The following is a 16,760-nucleotide window of genomic DNA, read 5'->3' as shown; positions in this document are numbered from 1 at the left end:
TATACTGAGAGTGGTCAGGCTCTGCTGGGTATACTGTATACTGAGAGTGGTCAGGCTTTGCTGGGTATACTGTATACTGAGAGTGGTCAGGCTTTGCTTTGGGTATACTGTATACTGAGAGTGGCCAGGCTCTGCTGGGTATACTGTATACTGAGAGTGGTCAGGCTCTGCTGGGTATACTGTATACTGAGAGTGGTCAGGCTTTGCTGGGTATACTGTATACTGAGAGTGGTCAGGCTTTGCTGGGTATACTGTATACTGAGAGTGGTCAGGCTCTGCTGGGTATACTGTATACTGAGAGTGGTCAGGCTCTGCTGGGTATACTGTATACTGAGAGTGGTCAGGCTTTGCTGGGTATACTGTATACTGAGAGTGGTCAGGCTTTGCTGGGTATACTGTATACTGAGAGTGGCCAGGCTTTGCTGGGTATACTGTATACTGAGAGTGGCCAGGCTCTGCTGGGTATACTGTATACTGAGAGTGGCCAGGCTCTGCTGGGTATACTGTATACTGAGAGTGGTCAGGCTTTGCTGGGTATACTGTATACTGAGAGTGGCCAGGCTCTGCTGGGTATACTGTATACTGAGAGTGGTCAGGCTTTGCTGGGTATACTGTATACTGAGAGTGGTCAGGCTCTGCTGGGTATACTGTATACTGAGAGTGGCCAGGCTCTGCTGGGTATACTGTATACTGAGAGTGGTCAGGCTCTGCTGGGTATACTGTATACTGAGAGTGGTCAGGCTCTGCTGGGTATACTGTATACTGAGAGTGGTCAGGCTCTGCTGGGTATACTGTATACTGAGAGTGGTCAGGCTTTGCTGGGTATACTGTATACTGAGAGTGGTCAGGCTCTGCTGGGTATACTGTATACTGAGAGTGGCCAGGCTCTGCTGGGTATACTGTATACTGAGAGTGGTCAGGCTTTGCTGGGTATACTGTATACTGAGAGTGGTCAGGCTCTGCTGGTTATACTGTATACTGAGAGTGGTCAGGCTTTGCTGGGTATACTGTATACTGAGAGTGGTCAGGCTCTGCTGGGTATACTGTATACTGAGTGGCCAGGCTCTGCTGGGTATACTGTATACTGAGAGTGGCCAGGCTCTGCTGGGTATACTGTATACTGAGAGTGGCCAGGCTTTGCTGGGTATACTGTATACTGAGAGCGGCCAGGCTTTGCTGGGTATACTGTATACTGAGAGTGGTCAGGCTTTGCTGGGTATACTGTATACTGAGAGTGGCCAGGCTTTGCTGGGTATACTGTATACTGAGAGTGGTCAGGCTTTGCTGGTTATACTGTATACTGAGAGTGGCCAGGCTTTGCTGGGTATACTGTATACTGAGAGTGGCCAGGCTTTGCTGGGTATACTGTATACTGAGAGTGGCCAGGCTTTGCTGGGTATACTGTATACTGAGAGTGGCCAGGCTTTGCTGGGTATACTGTGAGTGGTCAGGCTCTGCTGGGTATACTGTATACTGAGAGTGGCCAGGCTTTGCTGGGTATACTGTATACTGAGAGTGGTCAGGCTCTGCTGGGTATACTGTATAGTGTATACTGAGAGTGGCCAGGCTTTGCTGGCTATACTGTATACTGAGAGTGGTCAGGCTCTGCTGGGTATACTGTATACTGAGAGTGGTCAGGCTCTGCTGGGTATACTGTATACTGAGAGTGGTCAGGCTCTGCTGGGTATACTGTATACTGAGAGTGGTCAGGCTCTGCTGGGTATACTGTATACTGAGAGTGGTCAGGCTCTGCTGGGTATACTGTATACTGAGAGTGGTCAGGCTTTGTTGGGTATACTGAGAGTGGCCAGGTTCTGCTGGGTATACTGTATACTGAGACTGGTCAGGCTCTGCTGGGTATACTGTATACTGAGAGTGGCCACGCTTTGCTGGGTATACTGTATACTGAGAGTGGCCAGGCTTTGCTGGTTATACTGTATACTGAGAGTGGTCAGGCTCTGCTGGGTATACTGTATACTGAGAGTGGTCAGGCTCTGCTGGGTATACTGTATACTGAGAGTGGTCAGGCTCTGCTGGGTATACTGTATACTGAGAGTGGCCAGGCTTTGCTGGGTATACTGTATACTGAGAGTGGTCAGGCTTTGCTGGTTATACTGTATACTGAGAGTGGTCAGGCTTTGCTGGTTATACTGTATACTGAGAGTGGTCAGGCTCTGCTGGGTATACTGTATACTGAGAGTGGCCAGGCTTTGCTGGGTATACTGTATACTGAGAGTGGCCAGGCTTTGCTGGGTATACTGTATACTGAGAGTGGCCAGGCTTTGCTGGGTATACTGTATACTAAGAGTGGCCAGGCTTTGCTGGGTATACTGTATACTGAGAGTGGCCAGGCTCTGCTGGGTATACTGTGAGTGGTCAGGCTCTGCTGGGTATACTGTATACTGAGAGTGGCCAGGCTTTGCTGGGTATACTGTATACTGAGAGTGGTCAGGCTTTGCTGGGTATACTGTATACTGAGAGTGGTCAGGCTCTGCTGGGTATACTGTATACTGAGTGGCCAGGCTCTGCTGGGTATACTGTATACTGAGAGTGGCCAGGCTCTGCTGGGTATACTGTATACTGAGAGTGGCCAGGCTTTGCTGGGTATACTGTATACTGAGAGCGGCCAGGCTTTGCTGGGTATACTGTATACTGAGAGTGGTCAGTCTTTGCTGGGTATACTGTATACTGAGAGTGGCCAGGCTTTGCTGGGTATACTGTATACTGAGAGTGGCCAGGCTTTGCTGGTTATACTGTATACTGAGAGTGGCCAGGCTTTGCTGGGTATACTGTATACTGAGAGTGGCCAGGCTTTGCTGGGTATACTGTATACTGAGAGTGGCCAGGCTTTGCTGGGTATACTGTATACTGAGAGTGGCCAGGCTTTGCTGGGTATACTGTGAGTGGTCAGGCTCTGCTGGGTATACTGTATACTGAGAGTGGCCAGGCTTTGCTGGGTATACTGTATACTGAGAGTGGTCAGGCTCTGCTGGGTATACTGTATAGTGTATACTGAGAGTGGCCAGGCTTTGCTGGCTATACTGTATACTGAGAGTGGTCAGGCTCTGCTGGGTATACTGTATACTGAGAGTGGTCAGGCTCTGCTGGGTATACTGTATACTGAGAGTGGTCAGGCTCTGCTGGGTATACTGTATACTGAGAGTGGTCAGGCTCTGCTGGGTATACTGTATACTGAGAGTGGTCAGGCTCTGCTGGGTATACTGTATACTGAGAGTGGTCAGGCTTTGTTGGGTATACTGAGAGTGGCCAGGTTCTGCTGGGTATACTGTATACTGAGACTGGTCAGGCTCTGCTGGGTATACTGTATACTGAGAGTGGCCAGGCTTTGCTGGGTATACTGTATACTGAGAGTGGCCAGGCTTTGCTGGTTATACTGTATACTGAGAGTGGTCAGGCTCTGCTGGGTATACTGTATACTGAGAGTGGTCAGGCTCTGCTGGGTATACTGTATACTGAGAGTGGTCAGGCTCTGCTGGGTATACTGTATACTGAGAGTGGCCAGGCTTTGCTGGGTATACTGTATACTGAGAGTGGTCAGGCTTTGCTGGTTATACTGTATACTGAGAGTGGTCAGGCTTTGCTGGTTATACTGTATACTGAGAGTGGTCAGGCTCTGCTGGGTATACTGTATACTGAGAGTGGCCAGGCTTTGCTGGGTATACTGTATACTGAGAGTGGCCAGGCTTTGCTGGGTATACTGTATACTGAGAGTGGCCAGGCTTTGCTGGGTATACTGTATACTAAGAGTGGCCAGGCTTTGCTGGGTATACTGTATACTGAGAGTGGCCAGGCTCTGCTGGGTATACTGTGAGTGGTCAGGCTCTGCTGGGTATACTGTATACTGAGAGTGGCCAGGCTTTGCTGGGTATACTGTATACTGAGAGTGGTCAGGCTTTGCTGGGTATACTGTATACTGAGAGTGGTGTTTTGCTGCGTCTCTAATGCAAATAAGATACACAATGTAAAGAAAAACACGGTGCGCTATACCCCCAAGTTACTCTATTGGAAGGATAGACAGAAGAGGATAAAATACAGTATATTATGGTAGAGAAGAGATACAATTGTATCTATACTGACTGAGAATTGTAATAATAATAATAGTTATATTCATGTATCACTTACTATTTACATCAGACAAATACAAAGGTGCAATAATAGAAAGTTAGAATTCCTTATAGGATCAGTGCATTTTTGTGGATCATTTGTGTTTATCAGTCATCGTCAGTTTTGCCTCCGGAAAAGTATCGTGCTCGTCAGCGCGATTCGCCCTATTCAATTGCAAAGGAGGCGAGAACGCGTCCTGGCGAAACTGAGATCAGCGAAAAGTACTGTAAGATTTGGGAAAATCACCCTGACACCCCTAAAGACGCACTGACATGGGGGATCACTATGGATACCACTAAGTAGCCCTGCTGAATGTATTTGGGGTGCTTTAATGCTTTCAATAGCTGGTATTTAGCGTGTTTGCACAAGTGGTGAAGAATAGCATTTAGCATTTTTTTTTTGCAAAATAAGTGGTCCCAACAGATTTGAGGTACATGAAAATGGGTGTAAGCATGGTTAAAAATCGCTAAAGTGCGTTTTAAAAAATCCTAAAAAACGCACCTTCAGCAAACACCTGCAAGCAAAAAAACACCTGGGGCATACTTGGGGAACCCTCTGGAGTCGATTTCGCTACTTTTTAAGTTTGTCCCCCAACTTTGTTTTTTTCGCCCCCAAAACGAAAGTACTTTTTTGGGGTGTTCTAAAGTATTTTATTAACTTTTTTTTTTACACCGTTTACCTTTGGGGGACTGTCCCAAGGCAGCAGGGGTGTTCCCGCAACTTTGCACCCCAAGCCCCCAATTCTGCACTTTTTTCTGCCTCCATTCACAAGCGAATCTTTTATGCTGGTTACAAGGCGCAAATGTTTCGCACCAGCGGAAAGTCTTTGCAATTGAATACGGAGAAAAGTTCTCGCCTGGCGAAATGACGTCACTGGCGAGAACTTTTCGTTGATCTCGGTTTTTCTCTAGCAATTGAATATGGCCATAAAAGGTATCCTTACCCACCCTCTTGGACCGGCCGGGGCACTCCGAAAATCTGTTGGCGCTCCCGGCCAAATGGAAGAGTAGGCGTGTCTATTGATTCTACTGGCATTAGAGGCAAGTTCCCATCTATTGGGCACAGTATTTCATTTACTATTGCCATGTTTTATGAAGGCAGGGGGTCTGGTTGGAACAGTCTTGCTTGGGCACCACCCATTCCCCCCCCCCAAATGGTCCGGGTGGCTTTCTATTTTAAAGGGCAGGGCCCGGCTGAGCTACACCAATCTGCTAAAGAGATTCTGGGACCCCTGGAACCTGACACTCGCGGGGAGATGTACTAAGCCTTGAAAAGTGATAAGGTGGAGAGTGATAAAGTACCAACCAATCAGCTCCTGACACTTTACAGGCTGTGTTTGAAAAATAACAGGAGCTGATTGTTTGTTAGTTTATCACTCTCCACTTTATCACTTTTCAAGGCTTAGTACATCTCCCCCTCGGAGAGAGAATCTTTATAAAGCATCAGTATAATACCCACCTAACTGTGTCGGTCTGGCTTCAAGGGAAGAGAGGGTCATCAATCCAGGAGCATGTCATGGGTCCGTGTACACTGCCCTCCCTGCACCCATGAAAGATACTGTATGCCAGTGATATGTGGTAACTGTGTATTAAATAAAGTTATTATAATGGTTGATATTATTTGTAATTAATCTGTATAATACATTGTGGTGTTCCAGTTGACACCAGTATTTATAATCCTGCTTTATATGCCCAGAGAGCTGAATTTAGTCAACCACTACTACTGTACTGTAGGTGTCTTCCACAACTTCCGTTTTGTGTGTATTGTGTTTTTATGCTGACAGGTTGCTCAGATGTGAAGGAGGAAGGTCTGGAGGCGCAGATTAACCGACTGGCCGAGCTGATCGGGAGACTGGAAAACAAGGTGATTCATTCTGCATGTGAATGTGAGGGGTCCCGGCAGTGACTGAGCTGTGTCCTGCGGGCTAAGGCGTGTCGTGGGGTCACACAGGAGCTGTAAGCCTTTGCGGCACAACTCTGACGTGACGTGACACCGTAGTAGTGATCTGCCTGTCTCGTACGCTAGGAGAACAGATCTGGAGCGCGGATGGCAATTTACACTACTAGTACAGCAGAAAGTGCCCATGAAAATTATTTTATCCATTGGAGATGATACTGGAATAATATATATTAAATTTCCTTACCCGTGCTAATGTTAAGAGTATTCTGTAGTTCATATGATTAGGTATGCGAATAAAGTGTGTCTCTTCCTTCCACGGTCACTTACGTGTAGCCCTGAATCTGACACTTTACATCCATGCCTTAAGCTGCCCGCAGCAGGTCGCTGGCAGTGATCGCTGTTGGGTTCTCCAGCTGATCGTTCAGATCAGTTTAACTCTTAACCACTTTTGTGAATTGAAATGAAGCTTTTTTTCCACCCTCTCCGTGCACCATCTATATTATTAAAGGGGGGTACAGGAGCTGGTCTGTGGATGTAATAAAAAAAGTTAGAAGAGCTGTGTCAGTTCCCCTCTATGTAGAGTGCAATTTTGGGATTATATTGCCTTTAAACCTTTTCTACAGAAATGAATCAATTTTATTTCTGAAACTCTGCACCCTCACATCTGTTCTGTCCATCCCACGTTGTGTGCTCTGATTTGGCAGGAGGTCTGATCTGGCTGCCCATATGTGCACTAAAAACACTCCCTGCCCCCTTAATCTCGCTGTTTGGAATTATAATAGAGCCTAAATCTATCCCTAGCTGATAATGTGTAGCTGGGTCTGCAACTTCCTCCCTGTTACCCTTCAGTCTCAGGGCCTGATGCATTACGGATCACAACTCCGAATGCAATAGCGATTACACACGCAGTTCAACTTCGATAGTATGCTAATCCATTGCGATCGCTATGCCATCGCAGCATAACATAAGGACGCCCACTTTACGTTACACACATCCATAATGTTTAGCAAGGCTGTGAAACCATCGGTACAATCTAGTACCATCGCAGCCTCACACACACTTGCACAAGGTCAACCCTTACTCAGGAATTGCTCACTTCATCGCACGCTATGAGAGCTCAGGCTGCGTACGGCATCGCAGTGGCTAATTTACGCACGCCCCTGCAACAGCGTTGAAACGCACTGGAACGCCTGCGTTTCGCCGACCACCTGTCAATCACTCTGCGATGGGTCTGCGTAGTCACGGCGATCACAGTGACTGGTTCGCACACGCGCACTGAGATGTTTGCACAGAACGCAACAATCGGACGATTGCGTGCGTGTTCACAGTGGCGATCGGTAATGAATCAGGCCCTCATTCTGATTCCTTAAAGCAAAGAAAAAAATGGATGAACAGTGCCGGATTAACAGGGCAGCCTGAGCGGTCACCCAGGTGCCCCCACACATAACTACCACCAGTGTGGGGGGCACTGTAACATAAGGTGAACTGGGGTGTCTGTGGTATAATGTGAACTGGGGCACTATAGTGTGTTTAACACATGTGCTGGGAGCATTTACACATTATACTTCTTAATAACATGCAGACACACATTTGGGTCACTTAATCGATCATAATGTGATTTATTTAGGCACTAATATGTTTTTCAGTGCATGGGTCTCCAAGGCTAGCCAGGGTCCCCTAGTTCAGGGGTCTTCAACCTTGGCCCTCCAGCTGCTGTGGAACTACACATCCCAGCATGCACTGCCACCTTTTTGATATAACCGCATTCTAAAACTATGGCAGTGCATGCTGGGATGTGTAGTACCACAGCAGCTGGAGGTCCAAGGTTGAAGACCCCTATACTAGTTCTTTCCCCACCACTTGGTACTGAGTTCCTGCAGAGGCATCGTAGGCGTTACAAGATCCGTATTGAGAGACGTGGCTTTGTAATCTGTCTGATTTGAAGCAAGAACAGAAAATCACACGCACACAGTTGGTGGCAAAATAAAATTAGCTATGATGCCCCGAAATTTCCAAATACGCCCTCTGCTGCACAAATACAGGAGAAAATGCAGCCAGGGATGTAGGTATTAATGCCATGGCTACCTCTAGTGAATGAATGCACTGCTTTCTCAGGCTGCCTCTGCTATGGGTTAACTGATTTGTGTCTCATATATGATATGTTATACCACTATAGCATGGGCAGATTTCACAGGCTTAGTTATAGTATAGCTATATATAGCATGACAGCATGACAGCATTTGGCATTGCTCATCTCTGAATCAATCTGCAGCTTTCTGTGACTCTGCATAAATGATGCCTCACTTCTGGGTTTTGTGATTTTTTTTTTTCCCCCTTTGCTATTTATTTTCACTTGAATCTAAAGGGGAAAAGGCAAAACTTAGAAACAAAAAGAGGAAAAAGCGCAAAAGTGACTAAAAAAGCAAAACAATAAGACAAAGCTTGTGCATGTCCAGGCCATTCATGAGTGGAGACCTATGTAATACCTCTTTTCCACCAAAAACCCGGGTCCGACCTGGGTTTTTGGACATGGTTCCAACCCAGGTCAGACCCCATTTACACTGCACCTTCGATCTGGGTTACTCCCAGGTCAGCCCTGTTCATACTGAACCCGGGCCTGCCCTGCTAAACCTGTGAGGTCATAAAAAGTGGGAGGTGACTGCTCCACAACCACCAATCGGCTCATTTTAGGCATGACCCAGGTCGGATAACCCGGGTTGTACCGTTTACACTGCACCATTACCCGGGTCCATCCTGGGTCCAACTCTGGTAGCTACCTGGGTTGGATTTCCAAATCACTTGACCCTGGTTATTTTTCAGGGACCCTTTTACACTGAGCTGCGACCCGGGTAGAACCAGCAATTACCTGGGTTTTTGCACCAGTGTAAAAGGGGTACAAGTGTGTGGCAATGAGTGCATTTTATAAGGGGCCGTTACACTCCAGCATTCTCTCTGTTATATTTTTAACTTTTTTGGCTTCATTTCTCCCTTATATTTATTTCCTGTTCTTCTCTCCGTTATTCTTATTTACTTTGTAACGTAAGGCCTGATTCAGAGATGGACCATAATGCGATCGTAGCTACGATTCCCGACGGATCACAGCTGTGAAAATATGTTAATAGTTCCAAAGCTTACCCGAGAATAAGGACGCACACTGCCACCTTCTCGTGTACGTACAATGTCACCTACCTGTGTAAATATCGGTAACATCGACGCACATCGAGCGGCCATCTTGCCCTTGCGCCAGGTCTGACCAGCCAAAGACTCTGCAGCTCTGCTGATGTGCAGAGGGAGCTCTCGTGCTGCGTAGGAGATCACATGGGCTAATTTCTGCACGCCCATGTAACGGTGTTTAAACGGCCAGCTACGCCAGCGCCCTTCTGACCACCCCCCATTACCTTCCCCAAACGCTGACTGTCTCACCCACTTTGCGAATGGATCCTCTGTATGTGCGGAATCGCGAGACAATCACAGCGCGTGCTCAGTGCGGCTTATGCGCATGCACAATGGCAAACAGTCGCTCCATCTGCGTAAATATCACATTAGCGTCCATCGCTGAATCAGGCCCTACATTGTAAAATGAAAAAGTCAGATAGCGTGGGGGAGGAGGAGAAGAAACACAATACTGTGCTCCACCGGATAACATTTGTTTTTGCAACAACTTTTGGAACCTTCTACGCCGATATTATCCAGTCCTACAAAGTCCCCTAACCACGTTTCGCAAAAATAGTAACAATATATAAAGTTAAACATTAAATTATTGTATCCCATCCCTTGACAAGTGCCATTGTAATGGGATAATCAATGTTATTCACTCCACCTGTCAGTGGCTGTAATGATAGGGCTGATCAGTGTAAATGCTGTTGTTTAAAGCACTTCTAATGTCTTACATCATTCACTGCATACAGAAACTTTGAGGATACATCAAGAAGAGCACCTGCATACCGGCAATCTGAGGCCAGAGTCCTTATTTTTCTAGCTATCTTAAAATAATGTTAAAGCTCCCTGTATGCAGAATGAGCTCTCCAGACAAACACTGCTGGGGTATCTAATCCATTATAGCATGACCCGCAGCACAGTGTTATTCTCCCAGTGTATAGAATGAATGTTCTGGGCAAACACTGCTGGGCTATCTAATCCGTTATAGCATGACCCGCAGCACAGTGTTATTCTCCCAGTGTATAGAATGAATGTTCTGGGCAAACACTGCTGGGCTATCTAATCCGTTATAGCATGACCCGCAGCACAGTGTTATTCTCCCAGTGTATAGAATGAATGTTCTGGGCAAACACTGCTGGGCTATCTAATCCGTTATAGCATGACCCGCAGCACAGTGTTATTCTCCCAGTGTATAGAATGAATGTTCTGGGCAAACACTGCTGGGCTATCTAATCCGTTATAGCATGACCCGCAGCACAGTGTTATTCTCCCAGTGTATAGAATGAATGTTCTGGACGAACACTGCTGGGCTATCTAATCCCTTATGGCATGACCCACAGCACAGTGTTATTCTCCCAATGTATGCAGAATGAGCTCTCCAGACAAACACTGCTGGGCTATCTAATCCGTTATAGCATGACCCGCAGCACACTGTTATTCTCCCAGTGTATAGAATGAATGTTCTGGACGAACACTGCTGGGCTATCTAATCCGTTATAGCATGACCCGCAGCACAGTGTTATTCTCCCAGTGTATAGAATGAATGTTCTGGGCAAACACTGCTGGGCTATCTAATCCGTTATGGCATGACCCACAGCACAGTGTTATTCTCCCAGTGTATAGAATGAATGTTCTGGACGAACACTGCTGGGCTATCTAATCCATTATAGCATGACCCACAGCACAGTGTAAGTCTCCCAGTGTATAGAATGAATGTTCTGGGCAAACACTGCTGGGCTATCTAATCCGTTATAGCATGACCCGCAGCACAGTGTTATTCTCCCAGTGTATAGAATGAATGTTCTGGGCAAACACTGCTGGGCTATCTAATCCGTTATAGCATGACCCGCAGCACAGTGTTATTCTCCCAGTGTATAGAATGAATGTTCTGGGCAAACACTGCTGGGCTATCTAATCCGTTATAGCATGACCCGCAGCACAGTGTTATTCTCCCAGTGTATAGAATGAATGTTCTGGGCAAACACTGCTGGGCTATCTAATCCGTTATAGCATGACCCGCAGCACAGTGTTATTCTCCCAGTGTATAGAATGAATGTTCTGGACGAACACTGCTGGGCTATCTAATCCGTTATAGCATGACCCGCAGCACAGTGTTATTCTCCCAGTGTATATAATGAATGTTCTGGACGAACACTGCTGGGCTATCTAATCCCTTATGGCATGACCCACAGCACAGTGTTATTCTCCCAATGTATGCAGAATGAGCTCTCCAGACAAACACTGCTGGGCTATCTAATCCGTTATAGCATGACCCACAGCACAGTGTTATTCTCCCAGTGTATAGAATGAATGTTCTGGGCAAACACTGCTGGGCTATCTAATCCGTTATAGCATGACCCGCAGCACAGTGTTATTCTCCCAGTGTATAGAATGAATGTTCTGGGCAAACACTGCTGGGCTATCTAATCCGTTATAGCATGACCCACAGCACAGTGTTAGTCTCGCAGTGTATATAATGAATGTTCTGGGCAAATACTGCTGGGCTATCTAAGCCGTTATAGCATGACCCGCAGCACAGTGTTATTCTCCCACAATTGCAGGATAGTCTGTGCAGGTACCAGCTGAGCGGAGTTCGATGAAAGACTTTTATTTGTGAGCAGCACAGTTGGCATAGTGGTTAGCATTACTGACTCACAGCAGTGAGGGTGTGGTTTCCGGCAAGGCCCTAATTGTGTGGAATTCTTATGTTCTCCCCGTGTGGATGGACCTGATTCAGGGCCTCATTTATCAATGAGTTTTATCATTCACAACGAGTGATAAAACTCGTTGCGTATGATAACTGGTGCTCCAGCCAATCAGCTCCCAGCTGTCATTTTTCAAACAGATGATAGTTGGGAGTTGATAGGCTGGAGCACCATAATCATGCGCAGCAAAGTTTTATCACTCGTGAGTGATGGAACTCGTTGATAAACAAGGCCCTCAGAGGTGTACACTTATCCTGCAACATTTTACGCAGCCGCTATACGAACATATGCAAATGTCGCTGGGAGACGTGTTGAGCCGCCCACCTGCAGCTCTGCAAATCCCAACATTTGCGTAAAACGCCGCGGCATTGGTTGCAGATCAGATCATCTGTCTGCAGAATGGACAACGGCACCAGTGAAGCCGAGAACAATGACGCAGTCGCTGGCTCCGACACTCCTATAAAACGGTTGCGACACGCCCGCATTTTTCAAACCACCCCTCCGTTACCACCCACAAACGGCCCAAAAATGTAAATCACTCTGTGTCTGCAGCAACATCGCAGTGGCAGCGGGACGCACGCGCTGTAATGAAACCATTGGCCAACTGCAGAAATATCGGCATAGCGTACAACTGTATATCAGGCCCTTAGATTGTAAGCTCCTCTGGGGCAGGGACTGATGTGAGTGGCGGGCTGGGCCGGGGGGCAGGGTGCCATGTGCCCCCCGGGCCGCAGCGTCATGTGGGCCGCGGGCAGTCTGTGTCACTGTGACACAGACTGCACCGCGTGTGTAGCGCTGACCGGACGGAGTTCGGTCAGCGCTACACAGAACACACAGCCACCGGAGCCGGCAGCTGTGTGTTTGCTTTAGCAGCTGATGAGAGTCAGACAGACTCTCATGGTTAGGTCTATACTATACAGGGCTGATGGTCCTGTGACGTCACACCCACGTGACTTGGCCTGAAAGGGGGAGGGGCGGGGATGCTAACGGGGGACCAAAACTGTCCCCTCGCGGGCTCGCTACGCTCGCCACAGATATTTATTCCCCCTCTATGCCCTAGTGGATGGTAACGCAGGAGCGGTCAAGCCTCCTGCAGCGGTCACGTGGTGTCTACGTCACAGAGGTCCTTTCTCCAACTTGGAAATAGCAGCAACCAGACTCTCATCGGCTAAAATTATATCCCCGCTTTGTGAGTGTGAGGGTTAACTTCCCTCATTATCCTGTGTGGCAGCGTGCTTCAACACTGGGCTGTCCGTTTCCAATACAGGAACGACCTGTGCCGTGCCACCGGGCAGCTGTGCCAGCGAGATCAGTAATGAGCCTGACTGACAGTGCTCCGTATTCTCCCTGTAGGGACACAGATCCTGTCACTGGGAGCAAAGACTGATGCTTGGTCCAGACTTATAGCAGTAACTACTATGAAAAAGATGGACCTGTATGCAACTCCCATTAGTGCTTTGTGGGGTAGATAGAAACAGCCCGGTATGTGAGCTGAGGCTTTGCTTGGTGGTTGGAGGATATGGAGAAGAGCCGGTATGGCGCACCGCCGCGCAGCATCCCACTTCCACTAATGCAAATAATCACATATGCATGAAATGTGTAGCAAGAGCAATATATATTTATTATAGATAAGATAGCGTACAAGAGTAAATTGGCCAAATACCGAGGTGAACGCTATGGATTCTGTACGCTAATGCCGCAGCCGATGGACTTCATACTGAGACGCCCACCAGCTGCAGCGCTAATCCGCCACTGTGCAATTTCTCCGTCTGAACATGGACGCCGGGGTCAGTCCAATGGCGTCTATAGACGCAATCACTGACCGCCACAAACCTCCCTGAAACACCCAACAAAATTGCTTGGATCCGCATCAACGTCAGTGCGACTTAGAACATTGAAAACATTGTACGCTTTCGTCCAGTATAACCACTGCGTCCACCTCTGAATCTGGAGCAATGTTTCAGAGTTATACATAAGCTTTTGACAAAGTAAAAAATGACTGAGGGCGGGATGCATGATGATGCCCGCAAAGGACCTCTCTGTAGGTAAGAGCGTCCCTTTGCAGTGGAGGGACTTCTATGACCCAGAAGCCCCTGCGGCGTCCTTCTGCGCATGCCGCAGGGGGTGCTGGGAGGGATCCGATTGGATCCCTCTATCAGCACTCGAAAGGAAGCCCATAGGCTTATATGGTTACCCCCCGCAGCCAAGTCCCGGAGTGCATGGCACTCCAGGGCTTGGAGCATTTGAAATATGTCGTCAAACTTGCATTTTCGGGGTTTGACCGCATTTTTTACCCTTGATGCATCTCGTTCTGAGCATCCCCCCTAACTGACTAAGGGGTATATTTACTAAAATGTGGATTTTTTAGAAGTGGAGATGTTGCCCATAGCAACCAATCAGATTCTACTTAACATTTATCTAGCGGTTCTAGAACAGGGGTGGGGAACCTTTTTCTAGCCATGGGCCATTTGGATATTTATGACTCCATTCGCGGGCCATACAAAATTATCAACTTAAAAATTAGCCTGATCTATTTGGTCACTTATTCCTTTGCTGGGCTTCGGCAGTCAAGAGGAGGGGGAGGCTGTGTGTCTGTATGTCGCCAGGCAGAGTAGAGGGGCAGTCCTGATGGTTCCTGGTCATGTGACAGGCAAGGTGGGGGAGCAGCCCTGGGGTCCTCTCACCAGCACTGATGTAACCAGCCTGGCCCCGCTGATGACAGCCCTGTATGCTCGCTGCGCTTCCATAGTAACAGCCACAGCCTGCTGAGCGGGACAATCCCACCGCTGGAGTAGTGTCTCTGTGCTATGATGAAAGAGCCACAACCCAGCCGCCAGTTATGGATGCTATTAAAAAAGCTCCTAGATTTATTGAATTTCAAGTCCCGCCTGCGGTTGCCTTGGCAGGGCCAGACCAAATGATTTTGCGGACCTTATACAGTCCTTGGGCCTGGCCGTTCCCCAACCCCTTTCTAGAAAATAATAGCTAGAATCTGATTGGTTGCTATGGGCAACATCTCCACTTCTAAAAACACTCACTTTAGTAAATATACCTCTAAATGTATCCCCACTCCATTTCCTCTGATACATCTTTATTGAAATGAGCGCAGTGCTCCCACTCTACGTCCGATGGCTATGAACCAGGTACTTAACCACAACAATGTATTAATTGGCGGATGGCTCACCTAAGTCTTCTTGCCTCTGTTAACTATACAGTATATGATGACATTCTCATGTTTTACGTATATAGGTTGCAAATAAGCAGCAGAACCAGAAAATGCATTATTATTATGAGTATTATTATGAGTATTAATAATAAATAATAATTACTGTTACCATGTGTCCTTGGTAGAACATACCCTCATTGATAAGATGAGCCAGACTTCTCCTTTGTAACATGAAATTTGCTTTGGAGAACAAAAGCCTTTTAAACGATGACCTTTTGTCTGTGGGACCAGTTTATCTCCCAGAATGGAAATCGTATGGAGTCACAGCTAATGGAAGGAGCCCAGCCATTGCCTCTGTGCCCTAGCTACACATTTTTGTTGCCTTTCCTTTATTTTTCTTATGTAATGTTCCATATATTTTTTTATACCATTTATTTTGACGGTTGTCATTTGTTACCTCTCTATTAATGGGGTATATTTACTAAAGTGCGGGTATATAGAAGTGGAGATGCTGCCCATAGCGGCCAATCAGATTCTACATCACATTTATCTAGCACCTAATCTAGAAGATAATAGCTAGCATCTGATTGGTTACTATGCGTAACATCTCCACCTGTTTAAACCTGCATTTACGTACTGAGGGTCATTAAGGATGGCTATTACGATCGCAGTTTTGCAATCGCACGCAAATATGCTAATGAATGCTATCGCAATGCCGTCACACCGCCAGCATAGAGACGCCCACTGCCTCCCACTACCGCTATCTCACATCCATAATACCTTCACAAACCTCCATAAACATCGGTAACATCGAGTACCACAGAATTACAGCAGCCCTGACCTTACTTAGAAACTGCTAACCTCATTGCACGCAGGAAGTACTCAGGCTGCATATGCAATCGCACTGGCTAATTTATGCACGCCCATGCAACGGCGTACAAACAGACGCGCCTGCGTTTCGCTGACCACCACCAAACGCTCACTGCCTATCAATCACTCTGCGATGGCTCTCCGTGCTCGCAGTGGTGCCTTCGCACACGCGCATTGCGATGCATACAAATGCACAAGGCGCAACAATCGCTTTAGCAATAGCGACCCTTAATGAATCAGGCCCGGAGTATTGTACAGAAGAAAACACTTTCCTTATGTCTGATGACAGTTTGCACCCAGCCCCAAAGGTAAGCCAGCTACAATTACTGCTAGTAATATGCTGTGTAGCAGAGGAAGACTTTGTATTGTATTTTCCTTTCAGACACTGTCCTTTGATTTGCACCAGAGACTTTCTGACAATGAGAATACCTCTTCTGTGGTGAGTATGAGCTATGGCAGGAGAAAGCCTCTGATGTATCGCTAATCCTATTTCCTTTGTGTAATTATACCTCAGCCTACATTTTATTGCAATCACCCTGCTGTAATTTGTAGTATCTGGCTCCTAGTCTGCAAATGCGCCAGCCCTGCTCTGACATTTTAGCGAGATGAAGATGTCACTCACAAGCAGTTTAGTATGTGTCACTATTTATTTCTGAAGAAATATTCTGCCTGCTGCACGCGTCCAATTATCTGTCACCGCCAAGGGATTATATGAGACGTTTTACCAACTTCCTATCTCGCTCGCTCCATCACGGATATTCAGATATTTGTGTTATATACTAAACTGTTTACAAAGTGTATGATTCATGAAGAGAGTGGATTACAGTCATCATTTC

At 47.0% G+C, this 16,760-nt stretch overlaps 1 protein-coding gene across 1 annotated transcript in view; it reads left to right on the top strand.

The window, feature by feature from the left end:
• NECAB2 (N-terminal EF-hand calcium binding protein 2) overlaps nucleotides 1-16,760 on the top strand; it is a 159,792-nt gene that overhangs the window by 130,721 nt on the left and 12,311 nt on the right. The window contains exons 8-9 of the mRNA XM_088458331.1: nucleotides 5,909-5,988; nucleotides 16,307-16,363. Of these exons, the coding sequence (XP_088314457.1) occupies nucleotides 5,909-5,988; nucleotides 16,307-16,363 (137 nt within the window). The remainder of the gene's footprint in view (nucleotides 1-5,908; nucleotides 5,989-16,306; nucleotides 16,364-16,760) is intronic.

The sequence above is a fragment of the Taudactylus pleione genome, unplaced genomic scaffold, assembly GCF_031769625.1.
Source record: "Taudactylus pleione unplaced genomic scaffold, aTauple2 ptg000828l, whole genome shotgun sequence".
NCBI lineage: Eukaryota > Metazoa > Chordata > Amphibia > Anura > Myobatrachidae > Taudactylus > Taudactylus pleione.
This window is presented reverse-complemented; position numbering and strand designations above follow the sequence as displayed.